Raw genomic sequence first — 25331 nt, 5'->3', positions numbered from 1 at the left:
ATGTACAAGAATACGAGATACAGTATTATATATATATGAATATATTATACAGGATATCTATGTATAAAATACAGTCTATAGTATTATGCGTACAAAATATAATATTGTAGATTATGCTTACAAAATACAGAAATATATTTGCGGCTAAACAGTTTATGTATAAGACAATAATTCAGCGTTAGAATGTAGGAAATATACTACTGAATAGCATGCAAATACTACAAACTATAATATGCAAAACACAAACTACAATAATAATTCAAAAATAACAGTTAGAAATTTCCAGCCTGGGGTAGGCGTGCGTAAGCACTGCCCTAACGCTGAATTGGCCTCCCTCGTGCAGGATTTTCCAGCCTCACTCTAAGCGCATGATACACTAACCATGGAAGGAAGAACTCTCGTAGCCTAGCACGTTCGGCGTTGAGATATCCCAAGAGCACCCGCAAGGTTCAGGCAGAGAACCACAGAACAAAATGTTTAGGTTTTCCAGGCACGCAAAAGCACACCCAGTTCCAGGTACGCAAAAGCACATCCGGGAGAAGGAGAATATGAGAGAAGAAGTAAGTAAGCAAGGGTGTTTTGGGTTCATGGTTTGGACATGCATTTATAGGAGAGAGTTCATTAGCAACTCTTCAAAATAGGCAATGTGGGACTAAAAGAATGAGAGGGATTTGGTTTGAGTGTAAAACATGTGGGACCAAGTGGGACCCACAGGACCCACATTCAACATATATATATATATATATATATATTACAAAGCTTTGATTTGACCAACGACTAGGTGGTCTATTGATAGCTGGGTCCCCAATAGAACCCTTCACAAGTGGTGAGAGTTCGAATCTTAGGTGAGGGTGCATTTCTGGGAGTGTGAGTAGTGTTTGTGTGTGAATGGTCCCAGCGCACATATGTGTGAGGGCCCCGCTCTCACTTGCTTCACCTAGGCTTGTGCACGCCCTGCCTTTTTTAGCGGCTAGGCCGCTCATCTTGGGGAAAAAAAAAGCTTTGATTTGATCTTCTTAGTTTCTAAAGATTGTGTTTTGTTCATTTTATAAGGGAATTTCAGGAGTTATAGTAACTGTAGAAGTTAATAGAAGATTGAAATTAAGGTAGAGTGATTTAATAGGAAGGACCAAATTAAATGGCAATAGAGATTCACAGTGAGCTTGAGAGAGTAGCTAGGACAGTACTGTATCATAGCCAAAGTACTGTTTCTCTAGGAGTGATGAAAAATCTCTATATCCTTGCTCAAGGTTATTAATGAATGAATTAATTGATTAATTAATAATCATGTGTTTGATTACTGAACATATATATAACATGATGATTCTATGAAATTATAATTTCATAGAATAGAGAAAGCAAAAAGATTGAGAAGAGAAAGAAGAAGGTCATTGAGAAGAAGAAAGAGAAGGTGGTTGGCTTTCATGGATGCTTAATATATCAAGCACAATTAATGGCAGAGGACCAACCAATGGAGGAGTGTATTGCTTCAATGTCATTGGTTGGCTCTGAGATCTAGCACTGTCCTTCTCATGACTTTGGCTTGTTTTCTCTCAGGAACTCACACTCATTGCCAACACAAAGCTAGACAAAGAATCTTAATTTCAAGTCCTAATTAAAAGGTACATGCCGAAACAACCATATATAGATAGTATGACTCAATATTACACTTGCAAGTTCACATAGTTTATATATATATATATATTATTTTCATATATTTTATATGTATATGCATAATAAACTTTTACAGAATATTATCAGGGAAGTGTATTTACCATATAATAAGGTGATGATTGGAAGGGATATTTGCCATATAATAATTTCGTTTCCTCAATTTCTATCTTCTTTTTCTATTACATATGCATGCTTTTTACTTTTAGTTATTTATTTTATTTCAAAACTTTTTGCAACTATATAAACAATTAATGAATAATATAAGAGAGATTTCTATGAAAAACCATTAACATGCAAAAAATAAAAAATAAAAAAAATAAAAATAAAAAAAAATAAAATCTCCGCTGAAAGTTCTTAGTGCCCAGCTTCATAATTAATCTTATTATAAAAGACGAGTGTGAGAAAATCAAGTGTCTCAAATTCGAATCTCACTAGACACAGTAATAATAACAAGTCCTTAATTATTAACGGTAAATTTGGGCGTACAACCTAGCTAGTTCATGCGTTATTAGGCGTACATGTTAGACATTCAATTCTCAACTCGTAAGTACATTTTTTTGTTAGCCTTTGACTAGCAACACTTATTGCCTTTATTTTATAAAAAAAACAGCCCCAAGTTTTTAGTGCATCAAACAATGAGTTGATTATTTCATATGTCGTCCATGAATTATTACACAATAAATTAGCCTTGAGCTTGCAATTTGATGCTCTTCTTCTTCCATTCTAAAATATTACATATCATTTAAAGATATTACACAAAATCTAAAACTAGCTTTAAATTTTTTTATAATTTAACAAAAAAATTAATAATATTACTAAACCATCACTAACTTGGAACCATATATATATATATATATTTTTGACTATAAACATTATTCTTTCAATTTTTTTTAGGAGTATAAATTAAAAAATTAAAGATGAATAAAATTAGAAAAAATGAATAAATATGGCCTTATATTATAAAACGACAACTATTTTGTAATAATTTTTTTTTAAACGACTTATATTTCAGAATGAACAGAGTATAATAAAAACATTTCAACACAATGTTAATTTCAGTAACTTACATATTAATTGGTACTATTATTAATTTAAAACATATGCTTTCTCAGTTTATCATTATTAATGATCACAGACTCTTTATTTAGTTGGCTTTTGCTACAATTAAAACAAAAATAATTAACAATAACATCTTCAACTCCGATGCATCTGGGATTTCATCTCCCGAGTGATCTTATGGAATATCTAGATTGAACGGAATACCCGTATTTTTCAACTTAATGCTTTACCGTTCTACACTATTATTTTTAAATCTGCTAACATGCTGCTCTCTTGGTTTTCTTTAGCTTCTGACCGTAACCAGCAATCTCTCTCCGAGGCATCCCTACGAATCAAGCGCTCTCTCAATTTCCTTAGTGCCAGAGTCTCCACTCATTTTGGCGATCAAGATCAAGAGCCAGACGGTGTTTTTCGTCTGTCCAGCTTTTATTTTTGGCTTTTTCTCGTTTTCTCGTACGTTGTTGTTATGTTGTACTTAGTTTTATTCCTCACCTCTGGTGAGAGGACTGTTCTACTGTATCTTTTGCTATTTCAATAAAGCTGTGGTTTATCCACATTTAAAAAAAAAAAATAATAAATAACATCAAAGGGCATTAATTAGTATCTTCCACTTCTAAATCTGATGCGCATTGAGTAATTATCCATGACTATATTATTCCAATCACAGAACTAATTATATTTACTTCTTATTTTGAAAAAAAAAAAAAACACAAAGCATACTCCAACGCTAGCGCCAAATGTCTCTATCTATATATTTACCATATTTTCTATTTCCCCATGACCAGTTCACTGAAAAATATTTTAAAAAAAAAAAACACTCCTAACACACCAAATTAATAATCCTTATATTCTAAAATTATTAATGGATTAATTCAAATATTTTTCGTAACTTCCTTTTTGTAATAAATCTCTTTTTTCACGGCAAAGATTGCATGCATGCATTTATATTAATTGCTTGCCTCAAAGATGAAGAGATGTCATTTGAAATGACTCACCGGCAAAAACTCAAGCACTTTCAATTAATGCCCACTCACTATCCCACCTTCTCATGAGTTCTTCCCATAAAACCCGGCCATCAAAACTAAGAGTTAATATATATAAACACACAAGAGAAACCTAAACAAAGAGAAGGAGATCAAAGATGATGAAGAAGAAGAAGACTGCCGGAGAGATGATTGAAACCAGGATGATCACGGTGGTAGACGTCGCCGGAGGAACAACTCTGACGAAGGTGTTAGTGAGTGTAATGATGTTCATGGCAGTTTGGAAACTGGCTGGATGGTTCAATAGGAAAGGTGGCAGGATGATGAAACCTCCATGACATATATATTTATATATATATATATATATCTTTGCTATGATCTCTTATTATATATATATATATATATATATAGATAATATGTGGTTTTCTATAGGAAATACAGATGATCTGCATGTGCTTGAGACCATGAGATCTTTTTCCTATATATGATATATAATGAGGATTAATTTTCTTGCAAGTCAAATGTTCTTTTTTTGAAAGTCAATCTTGGTTAAGGTGAAATAAAGGTCATATGAAAGCATTTGAGCTTGTTAATAAATATAATCTAACAGTGTTTTATGAGTTCCTAACTTGGCGGAGAAACTAGACCTTTCATGCATACGTGGTAAACAACTAATAACCTGACCATACTGGTATTCGCCCCTCCCTACTTGTCCTACACTCAATGACCTTACCCTAAATATTAATGAAGTGATCATTGATAACACTACCACTATAAGTTCTCTTCTTCTTCTTCTTCAACTCATCAAGATAATAATGATGATGAACATCAAGGAAGATCAAGAGAACAAGATAATGTCAGGAAGTGGTGCAACAGATGTTCTCTTGTGGGGTTGGCATGCATGGATGCCTTAAATGCTAGCAATGATGATATTACCCATCTGAAGGTTAATTATACATGCCACTTGGAAGCAGCATCTCTTCATCCATCAGAAGACCATCAACATTCAAAAAACTAGTAATGGTTTACATATCTTTTTTCTTCTTGTGCATGATGCATGGTTCTTTTCCATACACTTGTTATAATTAGTGGAACAGTGGCAAGATCCATTAACTAGAAAGTGGTGGAAATCATAATGAAGTCACATCATTTGAGTTTGAGAAGATGGGAATTCATTGGCTTGTGAATGCCTTGCTAGTGCACCACACCAACACTGTCTCTTTTGAGTGCTTGGTCCACCGACAAGATTGACATGGACCCTGTATTAAAGCTTGGCAGAATCTTGTATCTTGTGCTATATATGTTTTTATATAAATTAAAGTTAATTAATGTGTTTAATTTAATTTTGTCATTGAAGTAATCAATAGTTTTTTGCCTGAGCTTTGTCCCCCACAAATTAAGACTATAATTTGAACCAATGGAATATACTCCCTCCTTTCTTAAATACATCTATGTTACACAAGAATTAAGGAGTTTAACATAAAAAAAAAAAAAACAATCAAATTACTAAACTATCCCTCCTTTGAAATTATATATTTCTCTTAGGATTATAAATATTATATTTATATAACTTAGGGAATTAAAGATGTGAAAATTAAATAAAAATAATTATTACTTGATATCAGAAATAACAACTATTTTTGAATATATCTTAAAATGACATATATTTTACTTTGGAATCTGAGGGAGTAATCAACATCATGCTAAGAAATTAGTTTTATAATCAATGAAATTGGCCAAAACTTGACATGAAGGTCTTTAAAAAATAATTTAGTACTCCTACATTTTAAGTGGGGTTTTGTAATTGAAGTTGGTAAGTTTTTTTTTTGTTAATAAAATAGATAAATCATAACTTTATTGGAAAAAATGAAAAAAACATGATAAACACATTAAAAAAAACAACAGTAAAGAGGGAAGTAAACTGACTAACAACCTCGCTAAGGGTGAGATATACAAAACATAAAAAAAAAATGAAAAAACATGAATTGAAACTAAGAAGTTGATAAGTCATTAACAATTCTTGTCAATTGTAACTATCATAAAGTTTTGATTAATATTCATGACATAAATTGTATGAATAACTCATCACAAAAATAATTAACCTTTACGTAACATATAATTTTTACATGATAAAATTTTATGCCACATTAAAAAAAATGCTAACCATTAATTAGATTTGAGATGATGCTAATAATGATTATTATTTTTTTATATTATTTATTTTAATAATATTATTATTTTTAAATAGGGACAAATTCTTTTGTTGTGGAGATTTCTTATTTAAAATTTAAATAAATTTGATTTCATTAATATTACTTATTAGAAAGTATAAAGTAAATACATTTGAAGGATGAATACGTCATTCTTAACCTTTTCAAGGGTTTATTTGCATAAAGCCCAAACCATGATTACAAAGGTTATCACCATCCAGTTAAGACATCATAATACTTTCACGCCCTTTGAATCCAGTTTACTTTTTTTTGTACTAACCACTCAATCTTCTCCACATAAGATAATTAGCATACTGTCCTTTTCTTGGGTTCATTTTCAAGGTCTGGAAATAGTTTTGTAAAAACCCATCTTTAATACCATTAATTTCCTAATACCATTAATTTCACTAATTACACTCTTAATGTCCTTAATTACATCATTTATTTATATATATAATGTTTTGTTATGTATTATTTTGGTTTTAGATTCAATGTATTGGGAATCAAAATAAGATATATTATATATATATATATATATATATATTTTTTTTTTCTTAAAACTAAACAATAGCTCGCTAACTAATCGTGTTTTATTATAATTAATTTTTATTAGTTACGTCTTTAATACGATTTGTTTATTTGTTTATTTATTTATTTATATATATATTTTTTTATCTCCCCGCTCTTTTTCTTTGTTGCCACGACTGGGCGTCGGCCAGAAAAATCCATGGATTTCTCGAAATTTGGAGCTGGAATTCATCGATTTGAATCGATCTTTGTCGGATTCGATCGCTAGTTGAGTTCAATCCCCAAGGTAGGGTGATTTGTTTCCTAATTTTTTGGTTTTTTTCTCGGATTTTGTTCCTATTTTGGAGGGTTTTGTTGGGATTTTTGGTGGATGGGTGTTTGATTTCCGAAAAGATGCTGACTTGTTACCTTTTGGGAAGTAGATTTTGATTTTAGGCTGGGAAAAGTGGGATATTGGTGGGGTTTCTGGTTTTAAATTTGGTACCAATGGATGTGATTTTTTTCAGCATGATTCTTTGCTGATTTTGTCTGCAAAAGAGTTTTGGAATAAAGTTTTTGCGTGGATTTTGGGTTTTTTATTTGTTGGGAATTGAAATCTCAGCATGACGCTCACAAAGATTTCATCTTTTCCTTTGTTTTGTAATCCATCTTAGTTGAATCCAGAGATCAGTTGAGATTAGAGAAAGACAGAAGAGTTTGGCTCTCTGGGAAGTGTAATTTCTCTTAATTTTTTTTAGAAGAAAATCCTCATTTGATTGGGAGGGATGGAACCCTGATTTGTTTCTATTAATGGGACTGGAGGAGTTGATTTCTTAGATATTGATTCTGGGATTGTGACTGGGAGCATGGGTTCTTTGTTATGCTGTTTCCGTGTGGCTGACGTGGGAGAAGGGGCTGAGAATTCTGATTCTTTGGTCTCTAGACATTGTATCTGTCTCAGATGTTTAACTCAGCAGCTCTCACATGCAGTATGTTCTTCTGAATCTTCTTGTTTTTCTTTTTGTATTAGCATCAAAGAATGGATTTTTTACTATGAGCATTTCCTTGTTACATTCTAATCTTTAGATTAGTTGTGATTGTTGCCAAAAGATATTGTTCTTAATGTTCATGAGGGAACAATTGTGTATATCTAACATGCTTGATATTTTAGTTGATTGGATTCAGTATGGATTGGAAATTTAATCCCTTCTATATGTGAAGTGTGATTGGAATGTTCCTTCTGCTTATTTGTATTGTTTTGTCCAGAAGACCTTTAAACTCTGATTTTGTTCACTGTATAGAGGTTTGAAGCTCATTAGTTGATTGTCAAACACATTTGCCTACTGAACAATAGTCATATGTCAGTAAGGAGTGATTAGTTGGGGCAGATTATTGTGTTTCATGCAAATCATTTAAAACTTGGAACATAGTTTGGAGGACTAGGTTCTTTTGTATTTGGTTATTAGTATATGATAATGTTCTTTCTGATTTTTTTTAACCTTAGCAGTACATTGCGTTATTCCAAAGAGGAGAGGTGCATGCTGCTGCCTCTGCATCTGTTCGCCAATTACCTTCTTTGGCTTCTGTTATGGCAGCTGAAGATAGTTCTCTACCCAATACATACAGATCTCCTCCAAGGCCATTACCTTATGACGATCCGAGATGCTCCCGGCCACGTGATAGACTTGTCTCCAGACGTGAGAAGTGTTCAAGCCATTCCCATGAAGAGTCAGAACCACTTAGAAGAGACTTTGATGAAAATAATGCAGAAACAAAAGCTGAGAAGGACAAGCGTAGTGGGTCTAAAAATGGAGTAAAACTATGTTGCTCTAACTCATCCACTGATGTCACTAGTGGATCAACATACTACTTTTCTTCTTCTGAAGATGAAGATGTATGCCCAACATGCCTTGAAGGTAATTATTAGAATCATCTTCTTTTACTCATTTTTCTGCTTTCCGTTGACTACATTCAATCAAACTTCTTCTTTGTATTGAAATAAGTAATGCCCCTCCTCTTGGGAATAGTTTTTAATGGAAACAATGCTGGGATCTGATTAGGAAAATGTGGAGTAAAAAAAATTAAAGTATGATAACTTATTGGGAGTTTAAAATACATTTGTCTTAATAAATTATGGCATTTGTTTGGTATTCCTGTCTCTGTTCTGTCTTGCTTATCATTCAACCATTGTATTGAGGTGAATATATTCTGTACTTTTATAGTTTTGCCTAGCTCTAGGGAACAGTTTTTAATGAAAAGAATGCCGGGATCTGATTAGGAAAATGTGGGACAAAAACTAATGATAACTTATTGGGAGTTTAAAAATATGTCTGTCTTAATAAACTAAGGCCTTTGTTCGGTATTCCTGTCTCTGTTCTGTCTTGAGTCTTGACTACCATTCAGCATTGTATTGCGGCGACCTGTCGAATATATTCTGTTGTTCTTTTATATTGTTCACATAGCTCTATGTTATAAATCTAGCTGAATTTATTCTTGATTCACGTTTTCTTGATAATTTTCTCTTGGCGTGACTAAATAATGTTAAGGTAATTGATGAAACTTAGGATAATGGGTAATCATGTTATATGATATTGTATTATTTTCTGATGTTGTTTTGGTGTATAAAATAACATTTGATATCACTTTATTCTGTTTTATTAATTCAGACTACCAGCATTGTATATGATATTTTAAATGGAACGTAAGTTTTTATAACGTTCTTTGCCAATTATTTCAGAGTATACTTCGGAGAACCCGAAGATAGTGATGCAGTGTTCTCACCATTTCCACCTCAGTTGCATTTACGAGTGGATGGAGAGAAGCGAAATCTGTCCGGTGTGTGGGAAGGTATAACTCCATATGTTTCATCGTATTATATATATATATATATATTTCCGTACTTCTCTGATCACTTGGTAATTTATATCCGACAAACTTATTGCGAGCATTTGGTATTATTTTAGGTGATGGTTTTCAATGAAGCAAGGTGATCTGCTGTTCAATTTCCATTATTCCATTCCATCAAAAGTTATGGAAATAGAATGATACTCTTGTTGAGTTGTGTAAATAACACCAGTGAAGGCAGACTATGCATGGTCAAGGGTAATTGTGTAAATCTCTCTTTTTCTTAATTTTCAGTCCAGAAGATTGGCTTCATTCATTAAATGATATATATATATATATACATATTGAAGGATGGTTGATTTACTGATTAACATGTTATCATATTTGGTTACATCATGATGGTGTCTGAAAATAGCAGGTGGTCCAGTATTTGCTTAAATGCTCTATTTCTTGGAAATTATTTTGTTGTGTTATTTGGTTTGGTACTTTTCTCAAATATACTCTTGTAAAACTTTATAATTTCTTAGGCACCCATTAAATCCATTGTTTGCATGCATACCCTTGTAAACAAATTGTACTATTAGTATGTTTGTGAGTGTGTGTGTGTGTGTGTGTGAGAGAGAGAGAGAGAGAGAGAGAGAAGAAGAAGAAGAAGAAATATTAATACGCTGATGGAGACGAGCAAGATTCATATACATCACATAAAAATACATATATAGACATATATACATACACAACAAAATGAAGGGTTCATTGCAAATCCATCAGCCTCCAAAGTCAGCTCTATGAATTAACAATGTATATTTAGGCACTTAGCAAAGAAGACAAACATAAAGAAGGCCCTACCCTCTAGAAATCTCAAGGGAGAATATTATGATCATATATATATATATATATAGATATTAGCATAGCATAGTTTACAATGTTGTTTTGGGGGCTTGGATGAACTAGTTGCCATTAGTAGCTTTGCTGTTATTTGATGATGGTGAGAGAGACAAAAAAAACACAAAATTGCTGATGGGAGGACAAAGAGAAAGCACATAATCATCATCGTCGTCATCATAATCATCATCATCTAGCGATTCATATGCGAGATCATCCATGCCGGTAATGTTTTGCTGTTCGACTGAGTGAGAGGCTGCGGCGGTTTTTCTTCGGTAGCAGCCATCGCATGGTATGTACTGCATTCATATGGGTAATATTAGTGATCAGTTGAGCTTCTTCATGATTTTGGTCTGAGTAGTTGACATGAAGTATGAGTTTGATTATTTGATGAAAGCCAAACAAATGGATTTGTTTTGTTTCTATGCTTAGTTTGATAGGAGTACTAGTGATCAGTTAAGCTTCTTCATGAGCAGAGTTTGATATTTGATGAAAACATGAAAACCAAACAAATGGATTGGTTTTGTTTCTATCCCTAGTTTGATGGCAGTATTAATCTAGCCATCAATTAAACTTCTTAAATGAACTTAATTGGTTTTAGTACTTGGCAGGCAGTATGATTTTTATAATTGATTTTGTTTCTATTCCTAGTTTGATTAAGAGCAACACAGTGAAGATAGACAGATGATTTAGTTTTGTTTCTATCCCTAGATTGATGAAAAGCATGGTAAACATCAGAGGTTAATGAAGGATACCCAATATTTAGGGTTGTTGGGAGAGCATCTTGCACCAAGAATGGAGGTGGAGAAGAAGAGCTAGTTTGAGGATTTGCTGGCTGTTGTTCTCCTTCTCTTTGCTGGGATACTCCAGCAGCCTTTTGCTTCTCAATGAGCTGTTTCACCATTGACACCGAAAATTTCTTTATCAGTAAAATCATAAAGAGAGCATGAAATTGTAGGCACAGACAGTGAAATCTTTCTTACTATTCTCTCCAAAATATTATTTTGCTCTTCCAGTGTCTTCTCCTGCATAAAAAAACATCATTGAGTATCATAACTTACTGGATAGAAGTATTTCTCTTACATACATAGAGACTGAGATAAATAATATTTATTTTATGTTGCCTATGATTCCAAAAGCCCTTCTTTGTCATCATCAAACTTGCAAAGAACTAACATAAACAGTAGCATGATTTCTAAGTTGTATAGAACTTAAATAAGGTTTGAACAATCACTCGATGTATTGTGTGCGAACAATGGATTTTAAGCAATTAACTCTTGAATCTAAACCCAGAAATAAGGCACCATCTACTTGTCTGAGTTTTAAAACTAGTTAGATGGAAGGGTTATAATTCTTGAACAGCTACTTAGAGATGTCTCAGGCTGTTAATTAGCCTGATACCTGTATCTCTAGCTATATGAGTCCTAGTGAACATGTAATCACAGAAGAAGCATCATGGAGCATGCTTGCAGATTATTTGAGTCCAAATTTCAAGGGAAAGATTATTGGCCCTTTTGTTATCCTTGCATATATATGATGATGCAAAGTTGAGCATAAAGAGCTGCTAGAGAAGTGTTTTTTTTTTTTCATAAAAGATGAGAACAAAGAGAATTATAAGTGATGTAATATCATCCATGCTGAAAAAAAAAATCAATGGCTCAAAAATTTTATTTCATGAGATTTAAATTTAACACAACTTGCCTTTCTCTGGAGTTCAGCAATTGAATCAAATAGAAGATGGTTCTGCGTAAAAAGCAACGTTAAAGGATCAGTACGCACTCCCAAAATGGATAATGCCTCACAGTCTCCCTGAGCTCCAGCTCAATAATAAAGGAAGATTAGGTAACTTTCAATAATAAAGGAAGATTAGGTAACTTTACCTTTCTTGACCTAATATTTTTTAGAGCACCCTCAAGCTGTTGCTCCAGTTGTTGAAGTTCTTTCAGATTCAAAGATTCAAGTTCTTCACCCATGAGATGCCTGAAAATAGTAACTATCAGATATCAAGCAGAATCAATTGTCCTTGTAAGGAACTATAATTTTTATTTTTGGGCAGTAAACCATACTTTTGGCTTTTCTGTATGACTTCAATCCTGGCCTTCAGTTTTCCATATTCATGAGACCAGCTTCCCTGCATTGCAGCATTGGATAAGCACATACAGCGGTAGTCATCATCATTCAATTATTTTCTGACTGAATTTTTAAAATGTAAAAAGAAGATATATAATAATTAATAGTAAAAAATAATCCTTCAGATATCATGGCCTGCAAAGTGCGCCGGTCTTCATGTTAAGTCTCTTTCAGTAAGGTCATACGTACCAGAGACTTGGGGTCACCAACCATGAGTTCCTTTTCAGCATGACAGTAACGCTCATAACGATCAAGGATCTTATCCATGCTGTAAAAAACAACCATGGCATCTTAGTTACTACATGCCTTTGCTGTGCAAAAGTTTACGTGACATTTTAAAAAAAAAAATTAACATTTGATTCTGCATGACAAATATTTTCCAGTATAAAACATTCTTCAAGTAATTGGAAACCATTCCTTGCAGTGCTATACATCATAAAAGCAAGGGGGGCAAAAACTCAAATCTATGTCTCCATTGATTGGACTATATCATTGGCAAAGCATCTTGTTATTTAATCAAAATTTAAAATGAGGTATTTAAGGATGAAAACCACCGTATTGACAATGAGATCTTAAAGCTACACTTACAAGTCTAAGTCTGACCTTCCCACGTCACTGGGCGTATGAACAAGGTAAAAAACTTTAAATACTTCACCAATCAATGATCACAAAAAATCTAGCTCTCTTATTGCGCTGTAATAATTTTAACAGTAACTAGACGTTGAAGACATTTCAATTAGTGTAAAATAGGTATACAAATGTTGGTGATGTATCCAACACATTAAAATTATTCTAATAAAAAAATAAATTAAATTTCATGCCTTTCATGTAAATTTGCAAGTCATCCTTTTCCACATTATTAGGTTTCATTATAACTTACAAGTTACAGTTGATTTAATTGAAGTTGTATCCCTCACATATAAGCAAAGCATCCATAAAATTTTTACAAATATTATATTGAAATATAGATGTGGTGTACACTCACTAAATAACCGAATATACGAGACAATAATTCGAGAGTACTTAATTGGAGATATGTATTTTTCTTGCATAGATATTTATAATATTTAAAGATATTTTTAACTAATTATCGACGTTAGGTTTCTTCTCATAAAAAAGTAGAACCATGCAAATTATCCCCCAAATCAACAAACCTTACTTTTTCAAATAAGAATTTAATATATTACTGGGAAAACTCTTCAAATTTATCATCCAACCTCACCTCCCTAATAAATTTTTTATTTTCTCATGGCTTCAAACAATATCGTGTAGAAAACATTGTCTTTCAAATGGCCTAGTTAAAATATTAACTATATAAAAAATACTCCTATTGTCAAAGTTTTTTATTTGATTGGCTATTGTTCATGTGATGTGCCCTAAATTATTTGTGAGACAACCCAATTAGTTACCAAACTTGTTTTTTGGAAGCTCAACTTGGAGAAGATTTTTTATGAGACCTGTGGTGGAAATAGAGAGAGCACGAGTTGATCTATTTTTTTTCAGGTATGGATTGATACCAACCCAACCGAACCCGAACCAGTTTGGTTTTAAGCTATATAAGTAACTGTGGTTTAAAGGTTACATAGTTCTTCTTTTATCAGTTCTCAAAGAAATAAGACTCCTTTCTCTGCTCATGGATGTAGGTCAAATTGATCAAATTACCTAAATTCTCTTATTTTCTTTATTTGTATCTTGTTTTCTATCTCTTGTTGATCGCTACACATTGCAACCGTTCATAAAAGAATGAGCGTCTTTTTCCCAGTCTTCCTTATTTTTCACAGCTCCTTTTGATTGATTGAAAAGCTGAATTCTTCTTCTAGGAGGTACATAATACCCTCTACTGGCTACATTTCTTCAAAAGAACCAATCAAGACCTTTATCTCAAGCATTAAAATTTTCATGGTTCTCTTTTGTCTACTCAAGCAGGTGGAAGACACTAACAAATGCTATGGTTAAGACAAATTCTCTTCTTGCATCTCTCCTAATTTTCTTTTGATATCATTGATGGAAACCTAATATAGCATAACTCAAAATCACTTTATTATAATGATCACACCACACTTGCGGTTATATTAATCATATGCATTATTTATAATGTTTTAAGAAATGTTGACATTGAAAGAATGCTATTTTTTAAACAGAACTCTAGGAGTGAATATACACACCTTTATACTAAAGAATGGCTAAAAAAAAATCTCTCACCCATATGTGTCTCTAAAATCGCTCTAACTAAAAGGTTCGATCTCTTAAAATAAAAGGATCAAATTTATTCTTTGAGACCAACTCCTAATTACTTTGGAGAATTCTTTTTCGTGAAAGACTTGAGCCTTCATATCATTGCTAGGTAGATTTCTCACCAATATTTGGAACCTCTTATTGCAATGTAGCTTACATTAAACGTATGCACTATATATAATGTTTCAAGAAATGTCGACATTGAAAGAATGCTATTTTTCAAACGCAACTCTAGAAGTGAATATACACACCTTTATACTAATGAATGCCTTAAACAAACAAAATTCTTTAAAAATATTTCTCATCCATAGGTGTTTCTAGAATCACTCTAACTAAAAGGTTTGATTTCTTATAATAAAAGATTCAAATTTATTCATTGGGATCACCTCCTCAAAATTATTTTGGAGGATTCTTTTTTGTGAAAGACATGAACCTTCATATCATAGCTAGGTAGATTTCTCACCAATATTTGGAACCTCTTATTGCGATGTAGCTTACATTAAACGTATGCGCTATTTATAATGTTTCAAGACATGTCGACATTGAAAGAATGCTATTTTCAAACAACCCTTGAAGTGAATATACACACCTATATACTAATGAATGCCTCAAAAAAACATAATTCTTTAAAAATATCTCTCAACCATAGGTGTCTCTAGGATCACTAACTAAAATGTTTGATTTCTTATAATAAAAGGCTCAAATTTATTTTTTGAGATCAACTCCTCAACATTACTTCAGATGGTTCTTTCTAGTGGAAGACTTGAGCCTCAAATTTATACTAATGAATTCCTAAAAAAACATAATTCTTTAAAAATATCTCTCAACCATAGGTGTCTCTAGGATCACTCTAACTAAAAGGTTCAATTTCTTATAATAAAAGGCTCAAATTTATTCTTTGAGATCAACTCCTCAACATTACTTTGGATGGTTCTTTCTAGTGGAAGACTTGAGCCTTCATATCATTGCTAGGTAGATTTTTCACTAATATTTGGAACCTCTTATTGCGATGTAGCTTACATTAAACATATGAGCCTAGAAGTGAATATATACACCTTTATACTAATGAATGCCTCAAAAAGGCATAATTCTTTAAAAATACCTCTCATCCATAGGTGTTTCTAGGATCACTCTAACTACAAGGTTCGATTTCTTATTAAAAAAAGGCTCAAATTTATTCTTAGAGATCAACTCTTCAACATTATTTTGGATGGTTCTTTCTAGTGGAAGACTTGAACTTTCATATCATTGCTAGGTAGATTTTTCACTAATATTTGGAACCTCTTATTGTAATGTAGCTTACATTAAACATATGCGCCTAGAAGTGAATATACACACCTTTATACTAATGAATGCCTCAAAAAAACATAATTTTTTTAAAATTTTCTCATCCATAGGTGTCTCTAAAATCACTCTAACTAAAAGGTTTGATTTCTTATAATAAAAGGCTCAAATTTATTCATTGAGATCAACTCCTCAAAATTACTTTGGAGGATCTTCTATTTAAAAGAGTTGAGCCTTCATATCATTACTAGATAGATTTTTCACCGATATTTGGATCCTCTTATTGGATATTGGATATTGTGGATTCCAAGAAGAAGACATGTGCCTAAACCCATGGTCTGCTTGTACATTGAGGATCTTTTGTACATGCCTCCGGCATTTTGAAAAGGTGATATATTACCATATTATTTTCTTCAATGTAGGTATATTAAAGAACTCAATACTTTCATACTAAGGATCTAATTCCCTATTTGGGCCCCCAAAAAAATTAAAAATTCTTAAAGGACTTGTACAACAAAATTTCTATCTTTAGTTGTATCAAAGATATGGCAATTCAACTAAACACGAAAACTAAAACAGCCGCATGCACACATCCGTACAGAAGTAACGCACCATATTATCGGAATTTAAGATGTATATAATGAAAAAAAAATCTCAAAAAAATTACAGCAAAAGTGGAAACCCGAAGACAAATGAGAAAGTTAAATCATATTTAGATTGACTCTTTTGATAAGGTTGATTGAAATTTAGATTTAAATTGACTATTGTGGTCCTTAACTTAAATGTCACACTTCGTTAATTTTGCTAATAAAACACCAATGAAAAGCGTACATTTCTATTAGAAAAAAAAAAGATCTCGAGTGAATCAAGTTTAGGAGTGCACTCTAAGTCAAGCATCAGCGAAAACCAAGTTCTTGCAAAAATAATCCGTACAAGCATATTAAGTTGCAGGTTTACATATAATGGAAAGATATAGGCATGCCACTTTAACTTTGGAAGAAAAATATCTGATGCCATCACTGCTTCCACATCAATAAAGGAACTTCCCTTTCAGACCAATGAGTAAAGTTAAGACTTGATTGATACTTAAACCATTACCAGTCTAAGAAACTTTGACAACAATTCCTATGCTTAAGCGAGGAGAAACTACTGCTGCCCAAGCCACCCATATGGATAAACTTTATCAAAAACTAAGAGTCTCATATATTAATCTCCCTTCTAAGAAAGTGACCTCAGTTATTAACACTGGCGTGTCCTTTGAGAGTTCATAGAGCCCCCAATAACTCATGTCACATATGCTAAAGTCAATCATTCTCCAGCAAGGAGTGCCTTGATATGTTGCGTCCTATGTATCACACTTCACAACCACTTTTTTCCTTTTCCTCAATTGCACCCATGAGGTAATGAGTAAGCACAACACATAAAAAACTCAAACTTTCAAGCAAAGCTAACTCCTGCCTCCATGCGCCCAAGCATGTTAATGTCCATAAATTTCCAACTCCTTCTCCATATGAAGCCCAACAAAATCTTTACAGTAAAACCCTAAAATTTGAATTTTTCTCCCGGAAACCATCTTAAGCAGATACAAAAAGAAATTTTAAAAAAGCTGCGCACTTTTCACCGAAGTCGTAAACTCTGCATACTAACTATCCTACTCTTAGGCTCTAAAGACAATCCAAAAGACTCAGTACTCACGAAAAGAATAAATCGTACAAGCCACTAACATTCAGTAGATTAAAAATCTTAACAATGAACTAATCAGAAAACTCCTTGAGAACGAAATCAATTCCAGAAATCCTAAAACAAACAAGAAATGCGATAAACCCCACAAATTCCACGCTACAACCAAGCAAAAAAAGCATAGACAATTGAGTATGGTGTGTACCGTGACTCAGTAGAGTACTCATAGAGCTTGCCCCTTGTGGAGAAGACGATAAGGGCGACCTCGGCATCACAAAGAACGGAAATCTCGTGCGCCTTCTTGAGAAGCCCCGATCTCCTCTTGGAAAAGGTGACCTGTCTATTGATCTTGTTCTCGATCCTCTTCAACTGCACCCTCCCTCTTCCCATACTTCCAGCGCCCCAATCTCAATCCCTAACCCTAACCCTAAAAACCCGAGCTCCGAAGCCCTTCTCCTTCCTCTCCTTCCTCTCGCTTTGCTTTAAATGGAAGAAAGGCGACGTTTTTAGATCCGGGGAGCCATTGGCGGTTTTCGGAAACCAGAGTGGTTTTGATTGATGCGTTGTCGGTTTCTCATTGGGTACAACGTTGTTCTGGCTTACGTGGCGTTTTCTCGTTGGCCCAATCACCCTGTTTTGGTTTCGTTTCGTTACTTTGGACTGCCCTTTCCGTACACCGTGTCGGGGCATGGACTTAGTGTCTCTTAAGTCTACCCTTTTCTTACTTTTTTTGGTAATTTAGTTTTTTTTTCCCTCTTTCTCTTGACGGCTGCCCAATCTCAATTTACAATTCTACCCTTCTCTTCTTATCTCTTTCCCATCCCTTCCTCCCTCTCAATTCATGTAGTACATATATAATTTCTTTTGTTATTATCTCGGTTGATCGATTCATCGACTTTCTCTATTTTACGTGTATTATTACAACACCTAGAATTTATTTTAAAATTGATCATCGTGCATCACACGGCAGCAACATTTAGAGTGTAAAATATCATATTCCAGTAAAATATTCTTCTTTCTGACAGATATTAATTAAATATAATGGATTCTGTACAGAACGTGAGAGTTTTTGGTAGTGGGTCGTGAACCACACCATCGAGATATTGATGTATAATTTATTAATGCTAAAAAAAAATTATAACAACACAAGTAAATCGTACTAATATATATATTTTTTTTCAAATTTAATTTGCTAAAAATTACTAAAAATATTGAGAAAAAAAAATATCATTTAATTAAATGTCAAATTTTCTTGATTGATGTATCACATTATGTACTAAATAATTTTTTAAAATCAGCGGACAGTTACCCTTGAGTAAATTCATATGCACGATCCAATAAAATAAAAGCGTGAATTTTGTGAATATAATAAATTAATATATGTGGCAGGAAAAAGAAGTCTTGGGGACAATTCCTACATTAATTACTAATTAAAAAAATAAAGACTATAATTTAAAACATTATCATTTTCACACACCTAATTAATAAGAAAAGTCACACCAATAAAAAACATAGGAATTAGTGACGTGATGCATTGGACTTCGTCCAATAATGCTGACGGTTACCTGAACAACATGTGACAAGATTAAAATAATAAAAAAAATTTAATTATTTTTCTTTAAAAAGAAAAAAAAGAAGAAGAGGGTAATAAAGTCATTTCATAAGAAAAGGTAAGTATTTTTCTTTTTTTCTATTTTTGGAGGGACTAAAAATGGATAATTTATGTCAGAGAGACAGCCCAACACTTTTCTAATTCTCAGCTTTAAGAATCTAATGAACTGCTCCGACATGAGCTATTTTTCCAAATTTGGACACGTTTCCAATTCTAGACCACTCGTACAACTCGAGGGTGTTTACGTCATTTTACCGGATAAATATCTTTCTCTTCTCCCAAAGAAGGGGTGGTGGGTGGGGGACACACGTCTTCACGTCATGATTTCTGGTTTTTCCGAGGGTCTTATTGCAAAAAAGAAAAAGAAAAAAAAAATTAGAGTTTTTTCCATTTAAGGACTCGGAGTGGGACCTCGTCATAATTCTTAAAAGTTTTTGTCACTATTTAATAATAAAAATATCATTTGATTTTTGTGTGGACGAGAAAGAGAGAGAGAGAGTGACAAGTCTGATCAAATAGTGTGTCTGAAACGTGGACAACTTTACACGTGGCCCCCTCAAAGTTTTCGAAATGACAAACTATAAAATTTTTTGAGAACCATCAAATCACTTTTTTTTTTTTACTTTTCAAATGCATCCCTCCAAATGCCTGAAATTACCACCACCCATGAAATATTTACAAAAACATCCTGGGCATATATATATATATGGGTAAAAAGCAGAGAAGAGTATTTATTTATTTATTTATTATATATTTATATTTATATTGGAATAATCAGTGTTTATCCATCCATGGGCATAAAGCCTGAAATCTGGGATGTGATTTGTGTGTTTGATTGCTGTAAATAAACTGGATTGTACCTGGAGAAAGAGATGAACATGAATATTATCAGTAAAAAAAATAATTAAGGATTATGCATGAATTTTATTAATTTGGAGTTTAGATTTATTTACCCAATTTGCAGAGATGGATGCAGGAATGCTTGTGAATGGAATGTGTTCCTTGCATTGACTTCAATTAACTGCAGATATTTTGTTTGCTTAGTGTGTTTGGATTGAAAAAACAGTAAATAAATAAAAAAAATATCAAAATATTCACTTCTGGTCTTTAAACCAAACTAAATCTTATTTTGGTAAGATAATGACATGATGATATTTACTTTTCTCCTTTTATCCAAACTCATTGATGATATGATAATTTGTTGGCTCAATGGATTGTTTTAGTTTTTATTTCAATTGAGGTGACGCAAAAAGATTAAAAAGAACATGTATATTACTAAAGAGCGGAAGTAAACATATTTCTCTATTGCAAAAATAAAAAATGTAATTTTCTTCATTTAAGGACCACAATGAACATGTCGGTATCATTTATAAACCATTCGAGGTGCCACAAAATGGCCTTAATGAACATTGTGTAGTCTAGGGACCAAACTGAATTTTTGTTTTTATTGACTAGAATATGATTGGGTATGGTTTACGGACCAATTGAGATATCATGAAAAGACCAAAATGAACATGTCCGTATAATTATTGGTAATTGTAATTAGTCAAATCAAGAAGAAAAAGACTAACAAGCACTACAATACCGACAAATTTTACGTAGAAAATCCAAAGAGGAAATACCACAAACATCGATGAAACCACTGTATAATAACAGAATTGGGAGTATAAGAGAACTACAACAACACAAATATCTCAGAAAGATAAGTCACCTATATAACTAGTGATAAAAAGTTCTAACTAAGACTCGAACCTCTTTTCAACTCCAAATAACTTTTCCAAGAGAATAAAAGAGCCTTGTGTTTGTATCCACAACTTCAAGATGATGTCTTGAAACAAACCCTAGTTGTGAAAGAAAATATTTCTTTTGTTATTTTCTCTCTTGTTGAGCTTAACTTCTATATCTCTTATAGAGTTCTCAACCTCATCGTATCCTTTAATTACTTGAAATATAGTCCTAATATAATTAAGCTTACTCCACGTAACCCAACAATAATTTAGGGACCAATTGAGGTGTAATTAAAAGACCAAAGTGAACATATTTGTACGTGTAGTTTAGAAAGGGAAGTGTCTTTAATTAAGGACTGAAATGAATATTCCAGTGTAGTTTAGGGACCAATTCTGGACTTTCACCAATATGAAAAGAAAAAAAAGAAAAAGAAAAACAAGTTTCTATCAATTTACCTTCCTTTCCAATGTTTTGTTGGCATCTTGCAGTATTTGTTCCTTCACAAACATAAAATTTAGTTTACGAGTGGGCAACATTAGTAACATTTGATGATGAAGTTAATCAATTAATTAATTAATTACCTTTCTTTTGAGATCACACAAATTGTCAAGCATTAACTGTGTCTGTGATTTTTCATGCACAAAATAATCAAGATCATCAACTTAATTAATTCATGCAAAAATATAAACATTAGCTGTTTGATTAATTTACCTTTTTTGATCTTATCTGTTGTAATGACATCTCTATTTGATTCTCAAGTTGCCCAAGCTCTTTAACATTCATTGAGCCGAGATCGGCACCAAGGAGATTTCTGCAATTTCATGTTCAGAATATATATACATATATAACATCAAGTAATCAAAGTAAATTTTTAAGTTAATTGGTAATAATTAGTTAAGTAAGTTCACCTCTGAGACTTTTGGAGACATTCAACTACTGCTTTGAGCTTCAGATATTCTTCATAATTGTCCTGCTTTATGTTCAGGCAAAAAAAAAAAGTCTATGAAGATCAATTAAAACATGAATATGATTTGCAATTAGATTATTAGAATGAGAGTTTTAGGATGATTAAAATTTATAATCCTGATTACCTGGTTGTCTTTATCAGGAACAGTGACATCTGAAGTAGCATTATGATGTTTCCTATACTTGTCAAGTATTGTGAACATGCTGTTTTGAAGATTACAAGAAACCAAGAACATGTTGAGATTCTGATAAATTAAGATATATTTTATGGGGAATCAACATGAGAAATTTCCGACATTTTAGAGTAATCAACCAATATCGATCCATCGCCATCTTATTCAGTATGTGCAGTGAAAACATATAACAATAATCGATATCTTATTATGATTCAATTTGAGGTGCATATATACAAGAATCAAAAGCATTTATTATTAAACTTATATAAAATCTCTTAAATCAATTATCAACATTTTCTCAATTGATTTTCTGCAACTACAAAGCCTTAGAAGATTATATTAGTACTCTTGATATTTAGTTCAATTTTGATTTAATTACTTTCATAAGTAATTTTTGGAACTTGTATAAACACTCTTGAAGGTGCTTTATGAATCACCTAAATTAATTGTCACCCATTTTCACAATTGGTTTTACCACTGTAAAATCTAAGAAGATCAAATATATTATAATCAAGATGATGAGTGGTAAAACTAATTGAGTTTTGATCCATTGTTCCATTTTGATTTCATTTTCATCATCCTGTGATATTTTATAAATAAAGAGATCATAAACTTATAACTTAATAAATTTTATTAAAAAATAGCTTGCTATTGTCTGTTATCACTGCATTATGCTGTTTGATCACCATCAATATAGTGTATTTATATTAAACAAATGCTTTCTAAATGATATCGTTGTCCATCACTGACATTAAAAAAATTTAAGCCTTTTGGTTTTAGTTCTCTTTCTAATGATCTATACTTCTATCACTTTCCAAATTTTTTAATGGATTGTGATTTATACTTTACTCAATTGACCAAATGAATAAATAAAGTTTCAACGAACTTGAAACCTAAACATATCTCTTTTAACAATTCATTCACTGTTATCCTTGATTATACAGTAAAAATATAACTAAAAAAGTTATATCAAGAGGCACTATTCAAATACATATCTAGATCTAAAACATATATAAATATGTCAAACAAAATATTAAACGCCATAGGATGTAGCCAAAAACAAGAAAATAAAGAACATATATAATAGTAATCTCCATTTGCATGAACTTTTCTTTTTCGAGATAAAGGAAATATTGTATTACTGATTCTACTGATTACTTGCAAGTTTTGCTTGGAGTTTCAGAAAAAATGGAACAATTCACAAAACATTTTCTCATGATTGTTTGGAAGTATCAAGTATTGTGAAATATTGAACTTAAATGAGAAGAAAAGAATGGAAAACTATGAAAGAAAAACAAGAAAATCATATCAGAAATTCACTCCAAATACTTCTCTCGCTTCAATCTTACAAAACAAAAGAACACAATTTCCATCTCTTTTTCACACATGCAAATTAAAATGTCTCATTCTTTTCATTAGAAATAACTGCTGACGGAGTTCATAAAAAATACAAGTATGATCATCCAGATTTTAGATTAATCTGAGTTAAAATAGGATATGGTTTTAGTATGAGTTATCTACTCCGAGTTTCAGTAGGATTAGTAATGTGATGAACTATCAGATGGTATAGCAAAAAGTAGTTTTGCATATAACTACTTTTCAGGGTGTAGCCTAGCATTAGTATATCTAAATTCACTAGCTAAAACTATAGTTCTATATTATTAAGGGTAGAATAGACTTTTCATTGCCTAGAGTTGTTATTGGAATCTTTATAATAGAGTAGATAACATAAAGGAATTGCATGCCCATGGACAACATATTAACCAAATTAAAAAAGAAACTCTTAAAATTTGTTATCTATTGTGGTGATTAGACTCGCAGAAGAAGAGAATTGAAGAGACTGCGGGAATAGGAATTACAAATGTTGTTTCTCATTATCTAATTAGTAGAACAATCCTAACTATTCTCTTTGATCATAAACCTTAAATGAACATTCAAAAGAAAAGGAGACTGAGTGATTTATTGGTAGATTACCATAGCAATGAGAACACCTACATCATGATCAAGTTTTAAAGATGAGCATGCTATTTGAAGATCGTAAACACCAGATTGATCTTCCAAGTTTCAATAGTTACTTAAGTATAGTGGAGTTTCTAGATTGATTACAGAAGTAGGCAGATTCTTTAATTACTTGAAGATTCTTGAGGACAAGCATGTGCAACTAGTAGCTTATTGTCTTAGGTAAGGGGCCTCAGCTTGGTGAGAATAACTTCAATTTAACATGCAGTAGGAGCTAAGGCATGCAATCAGTTCAATTGCGGTTCTAAATGAAACATATACTAACGGGAAGGTTCTTACCCCTTAATTTTGAGTAGTATTTATTCCAATAGTAACTCTACTAATGTTGCTCCAAAGCCTAGATGAGAAAAGAAGAGGGTCGTTGTGTTAAGTTGCTAACAGCTAGCGGTTCAACTTTTTGTTAGAATATCAAATTAACATGTATCTTGATCAAATACTCAAAGCTATACGTCACTCAGGCTAGTGATGGGTTGCATTTTCAGCACCATATGTAACAACGAGCAAATGATGGACTATGTTGTCTCTCGGAAGTAGCCCATTACATTAGTTCCCGAATACAGTGGAATATGAGCTAAGGTTTTGACATTGTTTTCGACTAGTGCTGGTAAAGAATTTAGTCAGAATAATAAGCTTAGATTAGCTAGCTAGATTATAGGAACATTTTTCAGAAAGCTTTATGAGCTAGCGGATACTATACTTAGGAGAAAAATTAATATAATATGCATTTAAGAGACTAAGTCAGAAGGTAAGATTGGGATTTAAGATTTAGTATGTAGATAAAGATAATCATAGGAATGTATTGTTATTGTAGATAAAGATTTAAAGAAAAATGGATGAGGTCCTTATTGTAACGGTCCAATGGGCGCTCGGTGAGTGGCTCGGTGTTATTGGGGTGATCTTGGCTGGGAGGAAAATGCCAAAAATATTCTAGTATGGAACCCTCGGTGGGTAGATCGTAAGAAAATCTACCGTGATCGGGGTGAGCGAAAAATCTACCTAACCGAGGGAGCCTTTGCGGCATGACCGAGAATGCCGGAAAAACTTGCCGTGGGCGCCAAGAAAGACCTGCCGCTCTGGGTGGGCACGTAGGGTGTGGCGAGAGACATGGGCGCGTGCATGTGGGATGGCGCCCATGCGCGTGTGACCGATGGATGTGTAGGGAGGGCTCACGTGTGGCCAATGAGCGTGGGTGGTTAAGGGAGTGATGGACAGTTGCTCAACCATCCACTAAGGAGATGGAAACATGGGCATTTGATCATGTGAGAGATTTTAAAATTGAAAAAGACATTATAGTAATAAGCACCACTTGTAAGACAACTAATGAGGAGCTTTATAATTTGTA

At 32.7% G+C, this 25331-nt stretch overlaps 3 protein-coding genes across 5 annotated transcripts; 1 reads left to right on the top strand and 2 right to left on the bottom strand.

The window, feature by feature from the left end:
* Positions 1 to 6591: 6591 nt before the first annotated feature.
* On the top strand, positions 6592 to 9734 carry LOC120274471 (E3 ubiquitin-protein ligase At3g02290-like). 3 transcript variants are annotated; one of them, XM_039281008.1, is made up of 5 exons: positions 6592 to 6740; positions 7108 to 7422; positions 7941 to 8349; positions 9171 to 9280; positions 9397 to 9734. In XM_039281008.1, exons 2-5 carry the CDS (start codon positions 7300 to 7302, stop codon positions 9421 to 9423), a joined length of 669 nt encoding a protein of 222 aa, XP_039136942.1. In that variant the 5' UTR covers positions 6592 to 6740; positions 7108 to 7299; the 3' UTR covers positions 9424 to 9734. The 3 variants fall into 3 exon arrangements, with proteins under 3 accessions (XP_039136942.1, XP_039136940.1, XP_039136941.1); XM_039281006.1 differs by having other exon boundaries at positions 7938 to 8349; XM_039281007.1 differs by having other exon boundaries at positions 6603 to 6740; positions 7192 to 7422; positions 7938 to 8349.
* Positions 9735 to 9970: 236 nt separating this feature from the next.
* LOC120274774 (truncated transcription factor CAULIFLOWER A-like) lies at positions 9971 to 17966 on the bottom strand. Its single transcript, XM_039281308.1, has 8 exons — positions 17694 to 17966; positions 12479 to 12557; positions 12226 to 12290; positions 12040 to 12139; positions 11861 to 11902; positions 11143 to 11184; positions 10915 to 11051; positions 9971 to 10458 (listed from the first exon to the last, which is right to left on the bottom strand). The coding sequence occupies exons 1-8, from the start codon at positions 17876 to 17878 to the stop codon at positions 10353 to 10355; spliced, it is 756 nt and encodes a 251-aa protein (XP_039137242.1). The 5' UTR covers positions 17879 to 17966; the 3' UTR covers positions 9971 to 10352.
* Positions 17967 to 19728: 1762 nt separating this feature from the next.
* LOC120274713 (agamous-like MADS-box protein MADS2) lies at positions 19729 to 22127 on the bottom strand. The gene is made up of 8 exons (XM_039281242.1): positions 22108 to 22127; positions 21920 to 21998; positions 21737 to 21798; positions 21540 to 21639; positions 21410 to 21451; positions 21284 to 21325; positions 20054 to 20121; positions 19729 to 19960 (listed from the first exon to the last, which is right to left on the bottom strand). The coding sequence occupies exons 1-8, from the start codon at positions 22125 to 22127 to the stop codon at positions 19882 to 19884; spliced, it is 492 nt and encodes a 163-aa protein (XP_039137176.1). The 3' UTR covers positions 19729 to 19881.
* Between the last annotated feature and the right edge of the window lie 3204 nt (positions 22128 to 25331).

The sequence above is a fragment of the Dioscorea cayenensis genome, chromosome 13 (assembly GCF_009730915.1).
Source record: "Dioscorea cayenensis subsp. rotundata cultivar TDr96_F1 chromosome 13, TDr96_F1_v2_PseudoChromosome.rev07_lg8_w22 25.fasta, whole genome shotgun sequence".
In the NCBI taxonomy this organism is placed as follows: Eukaryota; Viridiplantae; Streptophyta; class Magnoliopsida; order Dioscoreales; family Dioscoreaceae; genus Dioscorea; species Dioscorea cayenensis.
The sequence above is the reverse complement of the archived record's forward strand: the minus strand, read 5'-3'. Positions and strand labels throughout refer to the sequence as shown.

What these genes read in the sequence shown, in the direction of transcription:
- LOC120274713 (XM_039281242.1), bottom strand. Translation starts at nt 22,127, where the DNA reads ATGGCGATGGATCGATATTG. An exon ending in TTCCTGATAAAGACAACCAG is followed by an intron (nt 21,799 to 21,919) that starts GTAATCAGGATT and finishes AACATAAAGCAG; the next exon opens with GACAATTATGAAGAATATCT. An exon ending in AACAGATAAGATCAAAAAAG is followed by an intron (nt 21,452 to 21,539) that starts GTAAATTAATCA and finishes GAAAAATCACAG; the next exon opens with ACACAGTTAATGCTTGACAA.
- LOC120274774 (XM_039281308.1), bottom strand. Translation starts at nt 17,878, where the DNA reads ATGGGAAGAGGGAGGGTGCAGTTGAAGAGGATCGAGAACAAGATCAAT. An exon ending in GAGTACTCTACTGAGTCACG is followed by an intron (nt 12,558 to 17,693) that starts GTACACACCATA and finishes TGTTTTTTACAG; the next exon opens with CATGGATAAGATCCTTGATC. An exon ending in ATAATATTTTGGAGAGAATA is followed by an intron (nt 11,052 to 11,142) that starts GTAAGAAAGATT and finishes ATGGTGAAACAG; the next exon opens with CTCATTGAGAAGCAAAAGGC.
- LOC120274471 (XM_039281006.1), top strand. Translation starts at nt 7,300, where the DNA reads ATGGGTTCTTTGTTATGCTGTTTCCGTGTGGCTGACGTGGGAGAAGGG. An exon ending in CTCAGCAGCTCTCACATGCA is followed by an intron (nt 7,423 to 7,937) that starts GTATGTTCTTCT and finishes TTTTAACCTTAG; the next exon opens with CAGTACATTGCGTTATTCCA. An exon ending in ATGCCCAACATGCCTTGAAG is followed by an intron (nt 8,350 to 9,170) that starts GTAATTATTAGA and finishes CAATTATTTCAG; the next exon opens with AGTATACTTCGGAGAACCCG.